Source organism: Mercenaria mercenaria, chromosome 10 (assembly GCF_021730395.1).
Source record: "Mercenaria mercenaria strain notata chromosome 10, MADL_Memer_1, whole genome shotgun sequence".
In the NCBI taxonomy this organism is placed as follows: domain Eukaryota; kingdom Metazoa; phylum Mollusca; class Bivalvia; order Venerida; family Veneridae; genus Mercenaria; species Mercenaria mercenaria.
The window spans coordinates 45,459,229-45,485,235 of NC_069370.1; the positions used below are offsets into that span (position 1 = coordinate 45,459,229).

General features: G+C 32.5%; 2 protein-coding genes across 5 annotated transcripts in view; both read right to left on the reverse strand.

Annotated features, from left to right (window-relative positions):
• Positions 1-26,007, reverse strand: part of LOC123561737 (uncharacterized) — a 348,910-nt gene that overhangs the window by 292,335 nt on the left and 30,568 nt on the right. The window lies entirely within an intron of this gene.
• LOC123560758 (uncharacterized) overlaps positions 1-26,007 on the reverse strand; it is a 73,726-nt gene that overhangs the window by 27,153 nt on the left and 20,566 nt on the right. Inside the window, exons 2-3 of the mRNA XM_053552952.1 lie at positions 2,438-2,516; positions 1,496-1,906 (exon numbers count right to left, since the gene is read on the reverse strand). Of these exons, the coding sequence (XP_053408927.1) occupies positions 1,496-1,906; positions 2,438-2,492 (466 nt within the window). The 5' untranslated portion in view covers positions 2,493-2,516. The remainder of the gene's footprint in view (positions 1-1,495; positions 1,907-2,437; positions 2,517-26,007) is intronic.

The window sequence follows — 26,007 nt, forward strand, 5'->3', positions numbered from 1 at the left end:
CTAAAGATAGTACCAGTGATAATTACCCGCCCTCTCATCCAGAAATGATGTTACCTCATGCAGACATCTTTTACCTGAATAAAGATAAATGTGAGGAAATGTTTAAGGCTTAAAATAAATGTTACTCAGCAAGACTGCTTAAAACTCCATCTAGGTACTGTAACGTTGATAATCAGAATGCACTGTTTATACTGAAATACACACGAAACCTGTCCTAGGGAGGGACTACTATGAACTTAGTAAGACACTTGGTCAGTTATTGGAAAAAGAGGAGCCAGATATTGCGGAAATATCATTAATAAATGACTTGGTAATTACTGCTGTGAAAGGTCTGACAACTGGACATATGCCACTCTTCCCTCCAGCGCTACGGAATTGGAAAATGGTAGAATCCCCAGTAAACCTCACAAACATAACAACAGGAAGGACAATTAGATGGCCCCCTGTAGACTGGAAAGAACATTCTCCAGCACACAAACGCCTGAATTATATGTCGGCATGCTTCAGACTAGATGAAAACGGGAATGGTTTGCCAACGTCTCGTGAAGAAATATTCGAGAAGTATAACTTTCTTTTGTTGAATGGATCAGAGCCAGTAGAACAAAATCAGAAAATGCAAGAAGACGTTTCTTGAACTTTAAGGAGATAAGAAACTTCATTAAATATGGTACGGATGTTGACATTGTCTCCATGCTTCTCAGTAGTAAATGTCCCTCCAAACTGCCAGTTCTTGCAGAAATTTGGAGAGTGCCGTTGCGGATTTAACTCTGGTACCTGTATGACATAATATCTAGATAACCTTGTTAAGACAGTGTTTAATATCTTTTAAGAGGATGAGAGTGTAACAAACTCAAAATTTCCTAACCAAATTTAACCTCAAACTTTCATATGGCTATTTCTATAAATAAACAATCTAGACAGTGTATTTTAAATGAAGCATAATACATAAACTTTTGATGACAATGTAGGATACTTTACTGACAGAATATATTGATAATGAAGCAGATATTTGGAAATATTCAAGACACATACCTGCCAGGATTTCTGAACTTCTCGAGACTGTGACATTTATATTATTATAAAGAATATCTCACAAATTAAGATATAAATACAATGTTATAGGACATTTTGAACATATAGGACTTATTAAGGGGTTATATTTCAAGAAACTATTGATTTTCTTACCTTGCTGTCAACTGGTTTCAAAATGGCCGGCAAGAGTTGTCTACCTTGGGTCAAACTTCCTGTCACTTTCAGAGTTTATATAAGTGGCCAAGCTGGTCATTTTTGAACACTTTTTCAGCTTGATTGACAAACTTGTGACAATCTCTGGTAAATGATTTTGGACTATATTGACTTTTATTATTTTCACTAGTGCTTTACTGAAATAAACAACCAAAAGTGTTGGTTTGATAGCCTATTTTAAAACCTGCTATGTTTACAGTTCATACAAATTTCAACACTACCGTACCATAAGTCGGGCAGACAGACTTACCAACAATAGAAAGGCTGGCATTTCTTTTAACAGAGGCAACGCTACCAGTAATGTTACTCTTGTAGGTCAGCTCACATCTGTAGTCTCTGTCGTCACTATATGTCAGCTTCTCTTTATTCATATCTAATGTTAAATAAGTGTTAATTGGAGTAGCTTTATCAAATACACCTCCTGGAACAAAGTCCTTGTCATTTACAATGTCTTTATCTAAAACTGGAACTTCGGTTAAACCTGCTTCAATTTCAGCGAGAGTTTCCCATGTGAAGTTAGCTCCTTGGTCTGTTTCTCGTCGTATTTGAATGTTGTATATCACAGCTGCATCTATTTCGGTAACATCGCAGGTCATTTTCAACGTTCCTGTAGTTCCCAATTTTATTCGCGACGCTGACAAAGTAAAAGCTAAACCTGCGACTTGAAAATACGAAGTTTTACGCAAGTTAAAACAAATGTCAAAAAATTAACACTGATACAGAAACAGCTTACTAAATTGACTTTATGTTGGTAACGGGTTATATATTATTTACACTATAACCATGTACAACGCTACTATCATTATTTACATGATCAGTTGCTACTGCAGATTTCATATCAATTATCATTACATAACCCATTACAAACAATAGCAAGTAGCCACTTCAGACAGATATAATCATCAAGCTTTATCTTCGTTATCGACATTGTGCACGCAGTACAATAAAACTAGAGTAATTTGTTTTAATGTTTTAATGTTGAGGTAGAATGAATGTATCTTAATGTAAAAACAAAAATATTTTCCAAACAAGACATCTGAAGACAGATTTTTTTTTAAATTTAGCCATTTGAGGTAAAAAAGATAAATGTAAGAAAGTACATGATTAAATAACTGTTATTTTGAATTTTATTACAAAATATGTATTTACTGAAATTTGCAATGTTGCAATATTTAAAAGAAATGATATTTACCAAACTTCGGTCCAGTTTTCAAACATATGACGACAAGCATTAAAGCTAAATCCATTCTTCTTTATTTCGTTTTCAGCTTCTGAAAGTGTGTGTGATTGTTTAAATTATCATAATAGTAATAAACATTGATGATTAGATAAATTCAGTACTGAAAAATCATTTAATTGTGTGGGAATGAAATTTCGTGGTTTTGGTAAAAACGGCAATTTCGTTGGGATATGAATTCGTGGATTTCAACTTTTGAGGGAATTTTACTTGTTCGTTGGGATTAAATTTCGTGGATTGACTCAACCACGAAATCCACGAAAATTAATTTCCCACGAATATTAATGATTTCACAGTATCTTGTTGTATAAAGGTAAAGGTAAAGGTCTTGTTTATTATAGTGTCATCCCTATTGAAAGGGCCAGCCAATTTGGCTTATGAGACACCTTCATTGTGCGTACAAATTACCTCCCAACTCCTACCACTATGCCAAGCGCCAGGCGGATAGAAGCCGGTAACCATTCATTTATCTAGCTCGCGGCTCTCAAACCGGCCTTTCCGGAACGAGTCCCATGACAAACATCCCCGGGCGAACGCTCCCCGTGGGGCTCGAACCTTCGAACTTCCGATCCCAATATATAATTATCATTTTAGTCCCCTACTAGTTTTACCCAGTTTTAGTAGATATTACTGGTTTACACCTTTTTGTCATCCTTCAGTCCTCATATTTTTGTCCGGTCCAGGGATTCTTACACTTAAATAGAGGGTTTATTACTTTGTTCTTTCGAAATACATGCAAGGCAAATACTCAATGAACTGCATACATCACATAATATCAGAGAACTACTGCTTAGAGGTGGGTAATTAAATCTAAAATTTATCAGGCAATCCTAAGGAAACGATTCGTCCTTGCAGGCCCAAAACAGCATTGACGTCAAAGATTATTGCCTCTGTAAGAAGTCTGATTGATGAAGACGCCAGATGTCACAGGTCCTAACATGAGACGAGACCTGGTATACTTTTATGTGCTACAGTTTTGTGTTAATAACAGTGGCTGAAAAAAAGGTGACAGTAGACCAGTAATCGCAAAAATAGCTTAAAGTATCAAAACTATTTTGTATTCCATCTTCTTTAACTCATAGGGTACTGTTGTACAAATTCCTACACCGTCAGGAAAGTCAGTTACTGGAAAGTTTTAAAGTGACAAAGTATTGAAAGCTGTTAAACGAAAATACAAAACAATGCGTCCAAGCACTGGTTTTTCGCAGTTTCCTGTTGATTCATGGCAACACTTCAGCTCACAAAAGAGTCACCGTTCAAAAGTATCTGAGAGATGAAAAAGTAGTACAAATCAACAATCCCTCTTATTCACCAGATCTAAGTCCTTGTGACTCTGAAAAAAAAAGCTGACTTGCCGCAAATATGTGTCGAATTAAGCACTTGGAAGTGGCATTTTTCAGTTACCTAAGACTATATCATGGGGTGACTACTCTGCAACATTCATCTGTTAGATTTCTCCATTGCGGAAGAGCATGGAAGTCAATGGCGAATACTGTGTAGGGATAAAATAAATTTGAAGTCTGTACACAGACTGTATACCATGATTATTCCAGCACGACTGTCATAACTTTCAGAATGGCATTCTTGCCTTTCCAAAAGAATGACAATCGCACACTTCCGATGAAGTTTGACATATAAGAAGATCGAGTTTTAATTGGATGATACATGAATTACACTACAGTCCTGAATAGTTTTATTGAAAACTATCGTACCGTTTTGGAGATTTTAAGTTTTGTGTAATTTGTCGTCATATACACTAAGCAAAATACATGTACAGCTAAGACAACCAACAAAAATCTTAAATTAGACCGTGCATTAAAGTACGTTGTCCTTTTAAATACCTGCAAAGCAGATACTCAGTGAACTACATGCATCATATGGGAAGTCTATGGAAACAGAAAAACACTGTTTACAGGTGGATAATTAAATCTAAAAATGGTCAGGCAGTCCTTAAAAACAGGGCTCATCCTGGTAGGCCAAAATCAGCAGTGAAGTCAAAGACTACAGCTGCTTTAAAACGTTCAATAAATGAAAACGCCAGGTGCACGGTGTCTTTTTCTGGCATGTCAATAAGGGGAATTTATGAGATTCTCACCAAACGCTTGGGTTTAAGAAACGTTTGTTCCTGATGGGTGCCTCACATGTTAACCGAGTAACAAAAGGCCAGTGCTAAAGAACCACTGACAACTTTCACAAATTTAGATGATCGGTCCTAACAAGAGATGAGACCTATACTTTTATAATATATAAAATCCTACTGTCCATATTTCTTTTTTATTTATAAAAAAAAAATGCAACTGCACGCTTCTTTAATTTCTAATAAAATCCAGCAATGATAATTTTTTCTGGTTTTATTTTGGTACTTACATAAAAAGAGAATAATTTTTGAATAAAAAAATACTTGTCATTTCTCTTATTCAGATTTCTATATAATTCTTTTTTCATTTTTCATTAAATAAAGGTGAGATTTTCTAAAAGGGTGAGAATTTCTTTTCAATTTAACTGAGCAATTACACATACATGTAGTATATTATCAACTAAAATAATTTTGTGTATATTCTGAGAAAATAGTCCATTAAATGCAAAATAACCAACTATCTGTTCATATCAATGAAAAAAGCTGTATTACAATCAATAAAATGCAAAACACAGGAAATAACCAAATATATGTAGATATCGATAAAATTTATGATCCTCTCTGAATTACATGTCCAGTCTTCAGTGTTTTTTTTTGGACCTTATCAGACCGGACCAGACAGGATCCTGTTTATTGGGGATTAAGATGTCTGGCATTGGGGGGAGCGGGGTCACTTATTTAGAAGATTTCTTTGTCTTTAACTTAAGGGGCCCTTAAGTACTGTTACACAAATTCCTACACCGTCAGGAACGTCAGTCTCTGGAATGTTTTATGGAAACAAAGCATTGAAACGAAAATACAAAACAATGCGTCCAATGAGTTGTCTTAGCGGTCTCCAATTGATCAATGACGACGCTGCGGCTCACTAAAGTGCCATTGTTCACAAGTTTATGAGAGGTTAAAAAGTGGAACAAGCAAATTTGATGAATTGGTATACCCCGCTGAATGGGTTTACTGTATTAAACTTAGCTTTTAGAAAATGATGAAAACAATTAAATATTGATGGAAAATAAAAAATGAAGAAAAAAAAATGTTTGGGTAGGGGGTAGAGGGATGCTTCATGATTGGGGGTGGGGGCGTTGGAGCGACTGGGTGGAGGAGCCAGGTGGAGGAAGGGTACAACTTTGCAAGTTGATAAATATTCATGGAACGTTTGAATTTTTTAAAATAAGGATTTTTTTGCGGGGGGGGGGGGGGGAAGGGGGAGGGGATGTAACCAAGGCGGTTGGGGTGACCAGGTGTGGACACACAACTTCACATGTTTACAATAAATGTTTATGGAAAAGAATGAAAGAAGTTTAATGAAATTCTACTAGTTGGTTAGTTTGTTATGTACAAACATGTGGATTTTTAAACAGTTAAAGTGCAATAACTCTGGAGTTACTGAAGAGATCCTGACGAAAATATGTGTGCACTACCAAATAATGGTGATCGAAATTCCTTTTAAGTTTTATTGTTCTACGACAAATATATCACAAGTTATGAAGCAGAAATTGCCTTATTTATAGAACCCTATATAGTTAACACTAGAAACTTCTAAGGGCAATAACTCTGGTGTTACCAGGGCAACTGACTGAAGAGGTGAACATGTATATAACGTTTTATCCAAATATTCCCAACCACTTCCTAGATATGGCTCGGACGGACGGTCAAATAAAATAGCTGTTCTGATCTGCTAAAATGTTCGTCAGTGTGAAAAATGACACAAGGTAAAAAAAATGAATACTTGTTCCACCTCCTGCTTCCATATTAGATATATAAATTCATACTTCTGACGCTTCTTCAGTATTTTTTTTTCAGATAACAATGAAGACACCTGCTAATGGTTCTTGTATGAGAGATGGGAAAAATCCCAATAATAAGATTTGTTCATGTTAGAAACAAAAAATGCAAAAACAATCATAGGTCACCGTGCTTGTTTAGAAGTTATTCGCCCTTAAAGTGGATTTTTCTTCAAATGTGCCTATTTTAGGGCAGATAACTCCTGAACAAGCATGATGACCTTCGACTTTTTTTATAATTCTGTTTCTAACATGGCACCTTTTCATATACAAAGTTTGAACATATTCTATTATCAGGAAACGTTTTACCAAAAACTGCCGCAACCGTCCTTAAAAGCTACGATTCTATATCCATATTTAAATATCAAGAAAATAGAGTAATGCAGTTGTAGCTATTTAACTTTTAAAACTTTTTTTTTTCATTTGGATTTATCGTCGCACCGACACATGATAGGTCATATGGCGACTTTCCAGCTTTAATTGTGGAGGAAGACCCCAGGTGCCCCTCCGTGCATTATTTCATCACGAGCGGGCACCCGGGTAGAACCACCGACCTTCCGTAAGCCAGCTGGATGGCTTCCTCTTTTAAAACTGATATATGGCCAAATATAAAGTCAAATTTAAGCATGTTTCTATAATATTGTTTTTTTTTTGTCACGATTGTCCTGTCCTAGACTATATTTTTGTTTGTATGCATGATTTCATGTATATCTAATCACTTTTAAAACATTGAAAGAGTTCGTAAAATGAATTTATATCGAAGGTTTTCATAAATATATACTGTTCCAAACATAAAAAACATAAATGTTGAAGGATTGTCAAGGAGAGATTACTTTTTGCCGCAACTTTAAGCTTAAATTCTCATTTAGGTCTTTATCTTTGCATTTGGATTAAAAAAGTAAGTCAAAATGAGAATTTCCTTTAAGCTTGTTCACAACATAATCACATTGCTGTGACCTGGTATATATGGTAATAGACATTTGCGGATTAAGTCTACGTGGACTGTGAACACCTAAGACGATCGATTTTTCAAGGGGACTGTCTCAACATGATAATTTTAATTTATGTTTGGTAGGAAAACATTCCTATAATGATGGTCTGGCTTATTATGTCACCGAACAGGATAAGATTTGGATTTGTCTTTCCGTCCGTCTGTTCACCAGAGAAATGTTTTGTTATACATATCGCAAAAAGTAATTATCTAGCGTCATAACATTTTCCTGAAATGTTCTTTAATACTATAAGTTGCGCATCTGCGTCAAAGTTAAATAGATGAGTTAGTCTGATCGCAATTTATCCGTATTCCATCGTCGTCGTCCGACTTGAAAAAATCTAAACTGGGTCACCTGGGATCAAAATGTAGGTCAGTAGGATAATCATTGTGAAAACTGTGGAAAACGTAATAGCTTGCGGCGTCTCTATTCCTTTGTTGTTATTATACGCCCAAGGGGACGTATTTTGGGATACCACAGGTGTTCATCTAGCCTTCTGTCTGTCTGTCTGTTGTGTGTCCGTCTGTCCGTTAGCAATTTCGTGTCGACTCCGCTCTGTAACTCGTGAACCCCTTAAAGGATTTTAAACCAACTTGACAAAAGTTCTCCACATCAAGACGACGTGCAGAGCGCCTGTATCAGGTGGCTCACTTGAAGGTTAAGGTCACCCTTAGGTGCCAAGGTCATATGACTTTGTTTCGTGTCAGCTCTGTAACTTTTGATCTGTTTGAGGGATTTTAAAGAAACATTGCACAAATGTCCACCACATCGAGACAAGATCAATGTCACACTTAGGGGTGAGGTCAAAAGTCATATAACTTTGTTTCCAGTGCGATGTGTAACTCTTGAAGTGCTTGAAGGATTTTAAAGAAACTTGACACAAATGTTCACCACATTACGTGCAGAGAGCATGGCTCGCTTTATTACTTTTGGCGATATGTGTAGCATAACTTCTCTCTGATGGACAGAAACACGGAACAAGAGCTGTCCGTAAGACAGCGCGCTCGACTTTTCTCAGTGCTTGACTCTGAATTAGAGCTTTGCCAGTAAATATATTCCAAGCTAAAACGGGACATAACTCTGTCAAAATTCAAATCAGAGTAATGAGGATTATTTCTCCGCGTGTAGACTTTCATAGTAAAAGAGTTTTTTAAGTTTCAAGTCAAAAGCTTTAATAGTAACAGAGATATTTGACTTTATCCAAAATTTTAACAAAAAAATCTAAGTAAAAAGGGGGCATAATTCTGGCAAAATTCAAATCAGCGTTATGGGGATTGTTTCCCCTGGTGATGACTTCGATAGTAAATAACTGTTTTAAGTTTCAAGTTAATTGCTTTGATAGTAACAGAGATATTTGACTTTATCAAAAACTTAAACCAAAAATTCTGAGTTAAAAAGGGGCATAATTTTATCAAATTTTAAACAGAGTTATGGGGATTATTTCTCCTAGTATAGACTTTGATAGTTAATAACTATCATAAATTCAAGTCAATAGCTTTGATAGTAACAGAGATATTTGACTTTATCAAAAACTTTAACCAACGGCGACGCCGACGCCGGAGCGAGTGCAATATTTCTACTTTTTCTTCAAAAAGTCGAGCTAAAAACAGGCACATCCAAATTTATATCACCTACCGCATAATGATGATATAATAACCCAAACCCTAATGCCGTTATAAGCTCTTTTTCATACCACTCATAATATAATCAAATTATGTTGAGACGGTCCGCTTGAAAAAATCTATCGTCTTAGGTGTCCACAGTCCACGTAGACTTAATTCGCAAATGTCTAATACTACGCCTCCTAAAATTGTCTTCTCACAAACAGACTCAATCAAACCGAGTCTGCTATAATTCTTCTTCTTTCCATTCTTTGCTTCCATAGGATCATTTTTCAGATTTTATTATTTATTTCTCTTATTTACTCTCTGTATTTGTCAAGTAATGGTTTTGTTAAAAACTTTAATATGCAACCATTTACAATTTATGTTAACCTTGTGCTAAATACAATTTGAATGTTCACAAATAAGTGCTCATGAAATTTGATTTTCCTATCCTAGTTGCCCAACTTGAACAAAAGTATAAATTCGATAAACATACTTTGAGTCTGAGAAATGATATAGCATCACTCATTTTATATTTTTAAGATTTATATAAATAGGTACATAAACAGTTACATTTATTCATACTTAGTTTGAATTTACTAGAAATACAATTTTGACAAATATTGTCTACAAGGATCAATTTGAAATAGATGCATTCTGAAGCTACACACAGTTTTAAAACTTGCATTTTGGTTTAGTTTATTTTAATATCCCGATATCTACCAATTACAAGTATACAATCAAAGTACTGATAGTACAGTACTGATGGCAGGTGATTAATGTACGTGTATGCAAAGAATCCATTACAAAAATGACACAAATACTGCTATTTGGTGATATATAGAGCTATGCATTCCAACCCCGTGTAAAGTAAAAAGATGTTAAGTAAAGGCATGCAGCCGGTAGTTATTCGTAGTAAATTACTACGCCATTGGTATGTATTCAAAGTATGTTGAACTATCTTTTACTGGGCGTGAGTACTTGTGATTTTGTGATCAAGTCAACGGCTGCCTCAAAGGTGGTGATACAGTAGGTTAAATTTTCCGGTCTGTAAAGATAATGACGTCGGAGATAGTAAATTATTCCGCATTGAACTACATTGTACAGATAATAGATACGAAATGGTTGTGAGATAGTCTATTCCTGATTAAATTCTGCGCGGTTACATGGAGAAGGTGATAATCACCTTCCAACTAGACGTTATAAAAATACACATCTTTCTAAATAAGAATATATTAATGTGGGTTATTAGTAAATGTTAAACAAATTAAGAATAAAGTCATTTGAAATAGAGATCTAACACTATGTGATGGGTTTAGTTTTAGTTCCTTAAATAAATTTCTAACGTAATATAGGAAGTAAAAAATCTCATATAATACTGCTTGAATAAATATGAATGACCACTTTTGTAGGAGATTTTACTAAACGTATTACCGGTACTACTTCTCCTGAAAATTAAATGATTTAAGGTTTAAGATTATATTATCAAAATACAGAAATATTTGGTAAACAAACAACATCTTTACCAACAATCTACCTGACCAGTACATGTGGAATGCGCCCAAACTTGTTGCCGAATTATGTATTTAACGAAAACGCCCGAAAATATTAGCAAAGATTAATGAGTGTCAGGTCAATACTTACGGACAATAGTAAGAAAATATTTTGTTAAAGGTGTTTTCCTTTCACCTTACCTGGCATCTACAGTTCAGATCGAATATATCTTAAAATTTTCTTACAATAAATACATTAATTCGTTTTTAACAAGAACGTGAGTTGTGTATGTTGAAAACACATTATTTTTAACTGTAACGTCATTTAGCCTCAAACCATGTTGGGGTGGGGATAAAGTTTTATTATATTGCGAAAAATAGAAGTCGGTGACCCCTAAGTATTTATGTGTCTGCTAGATGTAAACATACTGTGAAACAACATACCAAAATTATTCATATTTTATCGAGCCGATTTTTGATAAACTGAATTTTAAGGCAATATTTGTAGCAAAACTTGATGTGAGTTTTTCCGTTCTGACGTCACAATATCGTCTCTGGCGTCTTAAGCGTCAATCTTATTTTGCCGGATTTTGTACCATTGAGTAGCATTTTCGGAATGCAAAGTGACAATTATTGTTTATTTTCCATAAATATGACATTCAGAGCGCAGAGAAGGAAAAATGTCGAGAGCACTCGGAACTAGGCGTTGCACGAAAAGTAACATCAGGGGCCATGTTTCTGTCACAACAACAAAAAAGACTCTAACAATATTTGGACAAAATAAAATCGGAACTCAATCGCATATATCCTGAATTTTGTACAGTATAAATTTCAGAACGAAATTCGGCATACAACCTTAAAGAATTATGAAAAAAATGTTGTCCCTCTTTAAAATGAATGCCATTTGTAAAGAAATAAAAATAAACAAATGAGATAACTATGTTCGTTCTAGTTATGTGAAATTTCAGCACTGGGACATTATTGCACATGCATCAAAACGAGGATATATAGCAGTTCTTTAAAACTGATGAGCTGTTAAAGACGCTGAACTGTCGGAATGTTAGGCCCCTTTATGCAGTCCTTTTCCAGATGTACATATCAGTACACTGACAAGTGTTTGGTAGAGTATAATACATGCTTAATATGCTGTTCAGTTTTAATGTGAAGCAATGTTTTTCTCAAAATGTAAGGCTATTAGCGTTTAAACATCCAACAAAACCAACAAGATTGTCAACTGACGATGGTTTGGGGACAGAAAATGCTCTTACATTGGACAAACCTTCCACTTTCTAATGATCATGTCTGATGCAAGTATCACTTATGACGACGTGACTTGTGTAAAACATTTTATCTGGTCCAGCGTTGTGACCAAAATGTCATAGAATCCATTGCGAATTGTAAACACAGGTACCACATAGGTTAATCATTGCAGATGCAAAAGCAGTGTTTATAGAAGGGTACTTAGGTCTTCTGTCAGTTTTTGTGTCCATATTTCCACCTGTTCTTTACAGCCGGCCTTTTTAGCACAACGGGAAGAACAGAGATCTAGGAACGCAGGGTTGTGATTTTGATCCCTCCCCTGGCGAGGCGTATGCTTTTCGATACGACTTAATAAAAAACATTGTATCAGAAGTTGTTTCGTCCTTCTACTCTGAGACAAGTTAACAGTTACTGCGGTGAATAGGTTAGTACTGGTACAGAATCCGGGAACACTGTTTAGGTTACTAAATTATATCTTGCAATTATCGAATGGTGTGTTAATTTCCTTTGATATTTTCCTTGCGATAAACAGGGTAACATTCTTTACAGTCGGGAACTGTACAGATAATAGACAAAAACTGTACTGATATGATAACAGTATAGAAACAAGTACGAAAATTGCTGCACGATGCAGTAAAAGGAAACCGCGCACCAAACAAAACAGTGTATGTAGTACTGATGTAACAGGAGGTAATATAACGATGATGGTGACTGTTGTAGACACTAGGCAAACAGAAGGTCTTGCTGGGTTTTATGAATGGTGGACAAGGAGACGTGAAACTCAAAGTCTGAAAGGAAAAACCAGTGTGGCTATTTAAATAACCAAATGGCATTACTTAACGTTCAACTATAATGCAATAAAAATGTAAGATATTTATTCCCAAGAGTACAAAATATAGTTTTGTATATTTACAACAACAAACTAACATGATATATAGGAAGGATAAGAATGACATGTCTTATAGAATTCTTCTTCTTAAGCGGACAATATGGTTTGTACGTAAATACAAGAGAAGTTATATGGTACTCGTAGTTGGAATATGTCATGATACAAGTATCTGTTTATTATAAAATAATAAAGACAATTAAAGATAGACAAAAGAACAGCGTTAACTACTAAATACTAAAATAATTAGAAAGAGGAAAGACAGAGAAAGGTAGAGGGGAGTACTCTCTGTAAAGAGAAAGAAAGGTGTCACGAAAATCTCTTACTTTCAGATATGTAATTCTGAACATGCGTGAATATTACAGTAGGGATGGGTTTTCAAAAAGCACTATGTTAAGATCAATGTCATAATATTGTAGATTAAGTATGGCGTTACGGCAAACACTGTACAATCTACATTCGAAAAAGAAATGAAAGTTTGAGTCAATTTTTCCACACATGTGCAGGGAGACGGAGAAATATTTTTCATAAAGAGGTGTTGATTGGGAGAACTGCACTTAGTGCGAAGTCGTGTGTGAAATATTTGGAGTTTCTGCTACCAACGTAATAATACTGTGGTGTTTTTATTCTGTTCTTGTTAACTAAACTTCTAAAGGCTGAAATAGTTGAGCAATTGCAAACGCCGGCTGGTAGCTGGTTCATATCACGAAAGACTGAAGGTGAAAAGAAGTTGTAATATAAAGCAGATTTGGCATGTATACTATGTTTGTCGTCAGAGTTTCTTAGTGAGTATCATAGGTTACGAGCTTCATAATCAAAGATGGGAGATTATCAGGTGTTTGATTAGCCTGATTTTACCAAATAAAACGAGTTTGTGCTTATATCATCTGTCCCTGTAGGGGTACCCGATTGATTTCCTGGTGGAGATTTGTTGCTCCAGAAACAATACGTGCACACTCGTTTTGTATTTTGTCAAGTTGATCAAATTCGTACTGAACTCTAATATTGGTCGAATGGATGATGTGTAAATAACTTCTAGGGATTTACAGTCTAGGGAATTATTTAATTTGCGCATGATGTTAACCCGTTTCAGTGCCTTGTCTGTGAAGTAGTCGATATGTTTATGCCATGCACACTCACTAGATAAAAAAATGCCAAGGTGTTTATGCTCAAAGACCCCTCGTATTTCCTGGTTGAACAGGGGATGTTGCAGACGATTGCGTTTTACGGTTACAAGACGAGATTCAGATTTAGATGGATTGAATGTCACTTACCATTTGTTGGCCCAGGACGAGAATGTCTGGATATCAGACTGGAGAAGAGTTACGACTGAATCAGGTTGTTCTACTATTACATAGAGTCTAGGGCCTAAGATTGACCCCTGGGGAACACCTGCATTAACGTGATCCTATGATGACTGAGTGTCTAGAAGTACAACCTACTGACGCCTGTCTTAGAGATAACTTTGAAACCAAGAGAGAGAAAATCCAGTAATACCTGCATGTTCTAGTTTCAACAGAAGACATATGTGCCATACTTTTTCAAAGAAAACGACATGAACTTCCATCCAATCATCAAGACATTTGCAAAGTGTGTCGTAAATGAGGAACAGTTGATTGACAGTAAAGTTATCGGGAATAAAACCAGACTGAGCTGTAGTTAGACAGTTGATATCTTGAAGATGGTTAAAGACATGCTTAAATACCAGACATTCGAACACCTGTTCAGTTGTGTTTAAAAGAGAAATAGGCTGATAGTTACTTTGAAATGATTCATCGCCTTTCCTGTGAATAGCAGTTACATGGGCCTCATTCAAAATAGACGGCAGTGTACAAGTTTGTAAAGATGCATTGAATAATTTACAAAGAATGAAGGGAAGGAGAGCTCAAATATCTCGTAGCAGTCTGTTACTGACACCATCAGGTCCTGTTGCTTTGTCAACATGTAATGATTTGAGGACATCTTCGGTTGTATCTCAAGGTAAGTCTGTCAAAGCAGTGTCGTTTTGGTTTTTGAAATTTAAGAAGTCCAAATACAGGAGTGTGATATCTTTGTTCTTGGTTAAGAAAATGTACACCAACATCAGAATAGAGAACGCTGTTCTTATTGGAAACAAAAATAAGATCAATCAGACATTTGGAGTGTTCTGTAAAATGAGTTGGCTGATCAATTAGTTGCTCAAGATTGAACTGTTTTGTGACTGACATAATTTTGCGATTTTTACCGGACTGAATACGTTGTAGTTGAAGCCAGTCCGGTAAAGCATTGAACATGCAGTTTTATTCTTAAGTGTTTATAACATACACCTGGGAAGACGATAAGTAAATCTAAAAACGACTCTTAAAGAAATAGTACGTAACACACCGAAAAAACTATTTAGATACGCTTACATTTAAAACAATTTTGGTAAGCTATCAATATGTGCTTTATAAATGCACATTTACATGTTTAAGAGTTTATGGATCAAAACTATTTCTTTCAAGTGCATTCATCAATTTGAATGTCAAATGATGTCCGACAAAAGTTGCTTTTTTCTGCTCTTTGATTTCTTTACCGTCTTACAGAATTGATTTTTCCCGTTGTGAATTTTTAAGTTGATGCCATTTTTATGGGCCGGCCAGACATTAAAAATGAAAATTTGCTAATCGAAAGAACACAATTGTCATTTGCGACATACAGTAGTAGTATTAAATATAGCGCTTCTAGGCCAATTTGACCTCACTTGACATCTTGCCCTCTTCTAAAAATATCCAACACCGACCAATTCAAATTTAAAAAATCCAAAACCAACCAGTCTTAAAATACTAACTCAGTGCATTTGTACCCTGAAAATCTTTGATGGACGTAAGGTTGAAGGGATAAAATGAAAACCAAGGTCCACTCAAATTGAAAACAACAATTAAACAGAAAAAGAAACGGAAGAACATGTCCTTATTAATTAAAATAATTTATAATTGTTTGTTCATTTACTCTTTGATTGTTAATTTTTAGTATTTTATACAGTAAATCATACAACGGTACTTTATCTTGTAACATTTTAATGAAAAATAAACAATAATATCCACAAAGTGTACTTGTTTTGTCTTGATATTGTATGTTGTTATACTTGACTCCGGGTATATATTTAATTACTTCTTTTGGTGGAGGAAGTCCAAATGGATCAAAGTACAAAGTATTCAAATAACAAACCCAATGTGTCCCAGACCCCATAGAGCCATTTAAATTTATAATTCCACATTCATTTTTTAATTTTGTTTTTGGTAAATTATTTCTTCTAAAATACACCCCTAAAGTTTTTAATTTTCAATTGTTTTACCCATTGTTCAATTTCAAAGTTAGAAATAGGTTTGTTTATAAATTTTATTTTTTTTTTACTATAGGAATTCGTCTGTAAGGTCTCCGTTGAGAATCAATCTGTCCCTTACCACTTAACAAAGATGTAATCAAAGGTATTCCAAGACTAGCAGCCAACATGCCTAAAAATCCACCGTCTTGTTTTTGTTTTTGTGTTAATTTAATCACTCCAGATCCTACTAGTTGCTTTCTTTGATTAGGTGTAAGATATGGTGATATCATGTTTCTCTTATTATTAGCTACCGAAATCATACCATTTCCAAGTAACTTACTGACACCAGTACTGGCAAGTCCTGATAAAGCACCGATGCCTAGAGGAGCTAATATTTTTGGAGCTATTTTGGCTGCCATTGGAAGAATTGTTTTTCCTATTAAACCAGCCATACCCCTAAAATCCACCATTTTGACCTTGACTGGACATTTGTTTTTTTAAATTGTAATTTCTAATCCCTTATTATTTCTAACAGACTTTTCAATTTGATTATTTGTGTTTTTGATAAAAGTAAACACGTAATTGTTCATGTTTTAATCTAAACGTATGTGGAATTTTATAATTATAAGCCCGTGCTAAATGTTTCTTTTGCCCATCTGTTAGGTTAACTTTATATTCAGTATAATTTGATGTCATTATATATTTAAAATTTATTTTAATTTTTACTTTATTTTAATTTAATTTTATTTAAACAATAACAAGTTCATTTCCAATAGTATTTATTTCAACTGTTTCTTCATACAATACAATTGCGTAAACACGAATATTAGCTGTTGGTGCAACATTTAACTTAGCTGTTAATGTAATATGCTTAGGATCTTCTGTTATTACTTCCTTTTTATATTCCAAGTTAAAATGAACACATCCAAATAAACTAAAAAAAGTTTGATATATTTAGCAGACTTCCAGTAGTCTTATTATTTTGTTTATAATAATAATTAATTACATCGTCATATATTCTTGATATACTTGTGTATTCTGTTTCTTGATAAAAAAACACCATTACCAACTTCAAGACGACATGATCTCAAAGTGCAATTTTTATCTGCATCATTAAGTTTAAATGTATCTAATAAATGTGGATTATGTTCTTGTGAATTACTTTTATCAGGCCGTTGTAAATAAACAAATACATGTTGTGGTTTTGTTATACCAGCTGTTATTCTAAAGGTTATATTATTTTGTTGTGTATCAGTTAATTGTGTCACCATTTCCCGAAGGTATGACAATCTTGCTTTTGTAAATCTTTCAGCAATTAAATTAAGTCCAAATTCATTGAAAATTAAACGCGGAACCCATAGAATTAATTTTGTTACAATTACTCTACCAGCATCAGCAGCATTAACTCTAAAAATTAATTCATCATCATCCGTCAGCTGCAGTGTTATTTGAATTTGACTTGGAGGTATAATATTAGTTTCTAAACCCTGAAAAAATGAATAATTATTTAACGGAATCTTAGCATTTACCTCATTACCACCCTGGATTAATAACTTTCTAGAAGCAAAGCCTTTATTATCAGCAATAACAGCAGTATCAGTAGTATCTAAATAAATAAATTCATTTGTTCCAGTTGTTTCTGCATAATCTTCAGACAATTCAACCAAACTCTTTACATTTATTACTTTGCATAAATTATTACAATCATATACAATTTTTCCATTTTGTTTAACTACTAACTGATCAATTAATGAAGCTGCATTATTAATTAAAGCAATTAGATCTCCATCAGCATAATTATTACCATTAGCAAGTTTATTAACTTTAAAACTTACTTCAAAATAACAATTAAACCAATCAAAATATGAACTTCTATCATTAATTGTAAAGTGATATCCGTTTTTTGTTGCTTAACATTATTTCCCAAGACAGATATTAAAGCTGTATCTAATTGAATAGGAGTTAATTCATATCTTTCACAATATTGTTTTGTTCTAAACATGTATATTATATATTATTTTATTTTTTATAAATTAATCTGTTAATACATTTACGCGTCCCCGAACCTGACAATATTCTATTTATTCTCATATTAATATCCTCCTTCTTATTATTTTTACTGTTATTCTTTTCTTGTAATTCCTTAGCAATTAAATTACCAACTGTCGGAGCAGGTTTCTTTTTAAATTTTTCAACAATTTTATTAGCAGCTAAATTTCAAACTTCCATTCCAACCTTTTTTGTTCCACTTTCTAGCGCGGCTTTTCCTGCTGTTTCCAGAGCTTTTTTTCCAGCTGTGCTAATTGAAGATGCAACTCCACTTGAAAATAATTTTGTTAAAATGTCAAAGATACCTGTGCCGTGTATATTTTCTTCTCCTGTGTGAGCATCAACATAAATAAATATTCCTTTATTTTTGTCATAAACTTTCTTGTACATTATATAAAACTAAATTTTAATTAATTTCTTTTAATATTAATGTAAAACTTGTTTCAACCTCATTAAAATTAATTATTCTACCAAACACATCTGTAATATATATTCTTATTGAATTTATAATATATTTATTAATTTCAGAATATCCAACCCTGTTTGGTTCTTTTGTAAATGGATAAGCTGTTGTTAAATCTGCAGTACTTAAAGCATAGATAATATCACTAAAATTACCATCAACAAGTGAATTATCAATAAGATCACAATGAATGTAAATTGTATCCACAGAGTTAGTTATATTTGGTGTTGTAGTTCCCCATTCAGTATTTCCCAATGCTTTTTTCTCAAATCCAAGCAATGTATGAAAATGTGACATTCTTAAATTCAACATAAAATTATCATGAATTGAAATCAAAATCTTAAAACTACTTAAATCAAATTCCAAACTTATTGGAGCAATGTCTGATTTATCAAATTCATAATCATCATTACTTATTAATGTTTCCCTTATGTAATTATTAATATCAGTGTAACTGTAAGAACCATTTGTAAATATAATATCTTTCCATTCTTTGCCATTATTATAACGAATTCTTTTATTGTCATATTCATCACTAATATTATGGCAAGAATAAGTCATAGTGTTAATACTATCCAAACCGACAACATAAGTTTTATTTTTATCTAAAATTAAAGAACGACTAAATCTGATTGTAAAATCACTTGGAGTATTTTTTATTATCATCTTTAACTGTTTCAGAACTTAATACTATTTTTGTTCTATTTATATATTCAAGAAATTTTTTTTTATAAAACATTTCATGTTGTTCTGGTAACAATTCATTCATTTTTAATAATTCATCAATTATACTTATACCTTCTTTTTTTAGTTCTTCATTATTATTTCCAGCATCAATTGAACCACAAATTAACTCCAAGTCATTAACCAATTCTTCTGGATTACATGGACAAACGTCATAACCCTGTCCTCTAATTACTTTTTTAAACTTCATAGATCTTTTATTGATAGGCAATCCTGATTTTTCTGTTAATTCTTTAAATATTTTTCTTGAATGAATTGAATGCTTTTTATTATTATTATATCTTTTATTAATTAGATCAATCAAATCATTATCTACTTTAGTGTTTATTACTTCTTTTTCCAGTTCTTTGATCCTTAGCAATTAATTTGTTTTGTCCGTAAAGTTTATTTAAGTTAATAATTAAATTACCATATTGTCCATTTGGTGAAACTTTATATGGGTTATGATATCTTATTCCTTGTCCATATGTAGAAGACATACCAAGAATATATTTTAACCGGTCTTTGTACTTTATTAATTCGTCTTGGGGTATGTTTTAATTCTTTTGCTTCTTCTTTCTTATTTGGATTTTTTTATTTTGATTTGCTAACTATTTTACCATTTAATTTTTTGATATTTGTAGCAACGTCATCTATTGTACCTTTAAATGTGTTTTAATTTATTTTATCAGGATCAGATTTATCTGCAGTTAAAAAGTCAAACATTTCAGACGGTTTGTAATATTCATATTCTTCTAAAACATTATTATCCAGAAAAGCATCTAAATCTACTGTAGGTATTTTCTTTTCTTTTGGTCTTGCACCCAATTCTTCAATGTATTCTTCAATTTCATCTTCATCATATGGATCCAACATATTCGACATAGATTCTTTAGAAAAGAATTGGGCAGATCCATCTTCCATTTCTTTCGCTAGAATATAGTTTTTTTTTTAATTCATCAATCTCTCCTTTTGATAAATTTCTAAGCTCTTTTTTCGTCATTATTATTTCTGGTGGTAGTGGTTTTGCAGCTATTTCCATCTCTTCTCTTCCATAATCTTCTAATCTTCTAATCTCTTAAATTCATCTTCTCTTCTCTTAAGTTCATCTTCAGGAACCTCAACAAGTTTATCTTCCCAATCTACCGAATGAAAATAAGGAGTCGTTTTTAAAACTTGTTGTTTTCTGGATTCTTCTTGTATTCCTTTAGTTAATTTAGTAATACCCTGTGTCAGATCTTCTGATATACTTTATGGAAGTAACGCTAATTGCTCTTTAATTCCAGGTAATGCTATTAATTGACTTGTTAATTTTTCTTTTTGACTTTCTATTCCTTCAGAAATTGGCTTATAAATTTCATTATATATATCCCGATTTGTAGCTTTTTTTTATTTTTTCTCTCATTATTTCTTCTTTTAAATTTCTCATCTTTTGTCCGACAAAATTTTTTCTTATTCTTGTTTCATTAAGTTTTGAATGCATTTATATAATAATGTAAGATAATGTAAGATAATGTAAAATAATGTAAGATCATGTAAAATAATGTAATATTATTATATAATGAAAATTCCAAATTATGATACAAAAAGTGATAAATCCAATAACTTTAAACAACATTATCCTTTTATGCCGGATTCATGTTTCAGAATGTTAATATGTGGATCTTCTGGATCTGGCAAAACAAATACATTAATGCATATGATACGAAAACCTCTTATATATTATGATAAATTATATGCTAAAAACCTAGAACAATCTAAATATCAGAATTTAATTAAACTCTTAAATGGAATTGCAGAAAAAATAAAATAAATCCAAATGAAATACTTGAATATTCAGCTGATCCCAACCAAATTGAACCCCGTGAGAATCTTGAATCAGAAAAACAAAAAGTAGTAATATTTGATGATTTTGTATGTGAAGACAAAAAGGTTCAAAATGAAATAACAAAATACTTCATTCAAGGACGTCACAAAAACTGTTGTGTTATTTATTTAAGTCAGTCTTACTATAAAGCACCAAAAGATATTCGGATTAACTGTTCACATTATATTTTATTTGAAAGTCCAAGTAAACGAGAAAATGATATGATTTGTAATGAACAAAATATTAACCCTAACTCTTTTGCTAATGCAACAAAACAAAAATATGATTTCTTATATATTGACAAACCAAGGAAGTTTTTAAGAAAAAACTTTACTGGTAATATATAGATGGGAGTTTTTAATGATGTTAAACAAATTAATCAACCTGACAGTATAAGTAAAGTTAAATTTGATATTGATTTAAGTGATTATGCTACTAAAAAACAATTCAAAAAACTTAAAAAAGAATCGGAATCGTATCTTCACAGAAATAAGGAACTTGATAACACAATGAACAGAGCATTAGATATGGGAGGTAATAACCTTATTAACTTAGGAAATCCAGATAAACCCAACGATGCAGTTTCAAGACGGTTTATGTATAAAAAAGTTCAAGGTGTAATAGATGACTATAATCTTGAAGATATCAAAAGTATAAAACAGACACTAGAAACAGAAGTAAAGAATATTGAAGAATTAACAGAAGATTTTAAAAAGAATTCATTATTAATAGTTCAATTACAAGATAAAATTGAAAAAGAAATGAAAGCTATGGTTGATTCTATCAAAGAACTTGAAGAGAAATCTGATTTGACAGATGAAAACATAAAAGAAGTATGTCGAGTCAATTTAAACATTTTATTCACTCAAATTCAAGAATTAAAAGATAGTATGATTAAACATGAAGAACTAAAAGACAAGATTATTGAAGCTGAGAAAAAGTTACAAAATATGTATCATTAGAAATCAGAACAGAAGTAAATAAACTTAACACTGACTTAACAAAAAGCATCAAGATTTACTCGATACATTTTCAAATAAATTTGCAGAATATAAATCTGAACTGGAAAAGGCAGCTTCACAAAGGGGTGATGATCATGACACAGCATTAGATAACCTTTTAAAAGAGCTTAATTCTAAAATAGAAAACTTTAAGAAACAACTTCGGATCTTGATTAGTAATGTCGACACACGTCACAATTTAAAGTACGCAGACTTAAGTAATCTTACAAAAATATAACAAGAAGATATTAATGAGTTTAATGGTAAATTAAAACAATAATAAATGATCTGGACTTTGTAGTTGAAATATCAGCTAAACAAGGAGAATCAATCACTGCTAATACCCAAGCAATTTCCACTAATGCAGAAAAAATGACAGAAGTAAAAAATGTTTTTCTAAAACAAGAAACACAATTAGCTAGAACAAAGGGTGTTGTTGACAATTTATCTGCTTCTGAAGTTGCTACAACAAAACGACTTGAGGATTTAGCTGAAGTAATTCTTGAACATGAAAATAAATACAAGGAAATAGAAGATGAACTAGAAACAGGAAGACGTGAAGTGTTTCTTTTTGAACATTACAATAACAAACAACTACATGTAACGGTTTTTGATATTGTAAAACCATATGATATTGAAGATAAACAATTACAACAAGAGGTAAAGACCCAAGATTTTTTTGCATTATTTGGAATACGAGCTAATAAGATTACAGATTATAAAAGTTTTATTAAAAAAGGAACAAATAAATTTCTAACCGAACAAGATGAGGATTATATAATTGAAGTTGACATTGTCATAGGTATCGTAGACTCCTTTAACAAAAATTTTGATTTTATTTTTAGCTGGTTGGGGCTGGATGGTCACACAAATGGAATAGAGTATAAAAACCTGAGGTTAAAAAAAATAAAACACTTGTTTTTAAGAAAAAAAATAATTTAAGCAAAAAAACATGGTTTGCAATTTTACCAAATGTAGACATATCGAAATTACCTAGAGGTATTGATAAATTTACTATAGAACCAAGAAGTTATCTCAAAATATATCTAGTCAATTGATTTATTTCCATTTATTTCCATTTTATATAATGGGAATATTCAATAATATAAACGAAAAAGTAAGTTAAATAGAAAGACAAATAATAAGAACAAAAAAACAAAGAAAAATATCAAACAGGTAGTGCCACGCACCAAAAGCGCAGCCTCCTCAAAACGAACCCCCCAGCACGCAAACGCGCGCACCACACACACACCCGAAGCCCACACACCAGGACAAAACGAACAACACACACACACACACCCAAAGCCAACACACAAGGACAAGACGAACCACAAGCATACACACGCGCGCGCACACAAAGTCAACACACAAGGACAAAACGAACAAACAAAGGAACACAGTGGGGCACCGCCTTGGAACGGTCAGTGGCAAAACACCACTGGGGAGCTTAAACCGGTTTATGGTGCGCACCCAACCTCACTCTTACCCCCACCATGTTCCAAAGACATGGGACAGTGTAAATAAAAGTAATCCCCTCCAGGTGAATCTCTAACACACGTAATGGAAACAAAAAGGCATAGCATGTAAAACACAAAAATGCTCGTGTATAAATATTTAAAAAGCAAACCTTAAGAACCAAAAACGTATGTACTCAATGCCTTTTCAGAAGACAGAGCAACAAGAGAAACACCCTTAAGGGCCCGACGAAACAGGCCAGAAGACAAATATCAAAACAGTTCAGTCCTGGTAGGATTTAAAAACTGCTCATCATAGAGTCCTCCCCCTCTTCCGTCAGACGCAATCAAAGAGGGAAGCGTAGTGTCCAACTGTAAACGGGTTGAACACTAAACATGCGGTATGTCTCAAAACAGTTGGGTCGTAACCTCTTTTAATAAAACGTTTGATAATCTTTTCAAATACATTTGGAAAATTACCATGACCCAAGATCTTACGAAGTTTGTAAACCACATCCCCATAAAAAACGGGTTTAGAAATACCTTCTCGCAGAAGTGTCTTTAAATTACTATTGAATTTTAAAACTAAATCAGAATTACGATAATAAAATTTAGTAAAATATTTACGCAATTTGTAATAACGGTAGCCTTGCTGAAGAAGTTTACTTGTAATATATTGATTACGTTCATTGAAATGCTTGACAAGACTACACGCTCTGGCAAACCGAATTAATTGAGAAATATATACCCCATAAGATGTAGCCTGAGGTACATCCCCATCCAAATGGGGAAAATTTACAATACTAAAATTAAAATCATCCCTCTTGTCATAAATGTTGGTATGTATAATATTGTCATAAATAGAGAGATGTAAATCTAAAAATGAAGCATCAGTATCCGAATTGTTAGTTTTAATTAACTGAAGCTCCCTAGGATAAATAGTACCCACCAAATGACCAAAAAAACGGATTATCCATATTAAGAATATCATCCAGATAGCGTGATGTATTATTAAATGCAGTTATAATATCTGCTTGCGTATCTGGAGAAAGGCTCAACATAAAACCTCCATTGTTCTTAACATGTTATACCGAAGATACCGATAGTGGATTATTTCAATGGAAAGTTGTAAATGCTAGTCCTGGTTTAGTTCAAAATGGTAATAATGTAAGAATTAATTTTAATTGTATTTTAATTATTCTTGTTGATGCAATTAAATTAGATAAAGGAGAAGCTAAATTACAACTAAAAAACAAAGAAAATATAATTCTTCAAAGTTACGATGTAAAAAATAACAGAAAAAATGAATCTATTTCTATTAATTATGCTAATAAATTTAAAATGAATGATGTTATTTATATTGATTCTTTAAACGTTAAAAATATTCAATTAACAATTTATGGTTCTATTATTTAAGAATAAGCTAATGTATCAATACCATTATCAAGAATATATCTTTTATCGTCATAACATGATAAAGATGTTTTATTTATAACATAACTGGAAAGATTATGCTTATCAGAACGAAAAACTTTAAAGGTGTGATTACTTCGGGTTGAATTAAACAAAGTATCTTTATAATTTTTATGAACTATTGTTTTCTTTACAACATGTTTTTTAATTCCTTTACATTTTTTAATCTCCTGGTTTTCCTTCCCAGGCGAATTTTGTAATAAATATGAATACATTTTACTACGTAATCCAACAAATTCAACGATTGGAATACCGGCAGCTTCATCTTTAAATTTTCCAATTACTTTTTTATTATTGTCGAAATAAAATATTGAATTTGGGTTATATTCACTATTATCAAATAAATCTTTGTCCTTATAAAAATCCTCATATGCATCTTTGGTTTTTATTTCATAACATAATGAATCAGTGTCAGTGAACAAAAGCTTTGCTGAGTTTTCATACTTTTCCTTAATGTAATTATAATGAAAATCATACATTAAATATTTTGATAAATCTAGAATGTACATTCCAACATAACAAGGTCTGTTTAATAAGAAACTTTCTTTTATTCTATGAATACCAAATAAATTCTTGTTAAACATCGTTGAACTAACAAATGAAGGTTTGGCAATATATTTTAATAAAAGGTTTTCATCATGAGTTAATTTAATATTAACCCTCTTGCGTAAGTTCTCCATCGTCTTACCGAATACAGAGTTGATCATTAACTTAAAAAAGTCCTTTTCAAATGAATTTTTTGCTTTAGATCTTTTTTGAGTATTAAAATCAATATACGTTTTTAACCAAGAACTTTCGTCAGAAGTTAATATTTTGTGTATTTTTGTTACTTTTAACCCTAATTGTGTATATAGTTCAAGATTTTTATAATGAACAACATAATTTTGTTTTTTCACTAAAGTTGGAACTAATTTTTTTACATTACTTTTTCCTATTTCAAATTCTGTTTTAATATTTATACTATAACTTGAAAGCCATTCGTCTGGTATTTTAATTTTTTCAGGAGTGAAAAGATAATCGTTGTGAACAGCATGTAATTCTTTTGGATATTCAAGA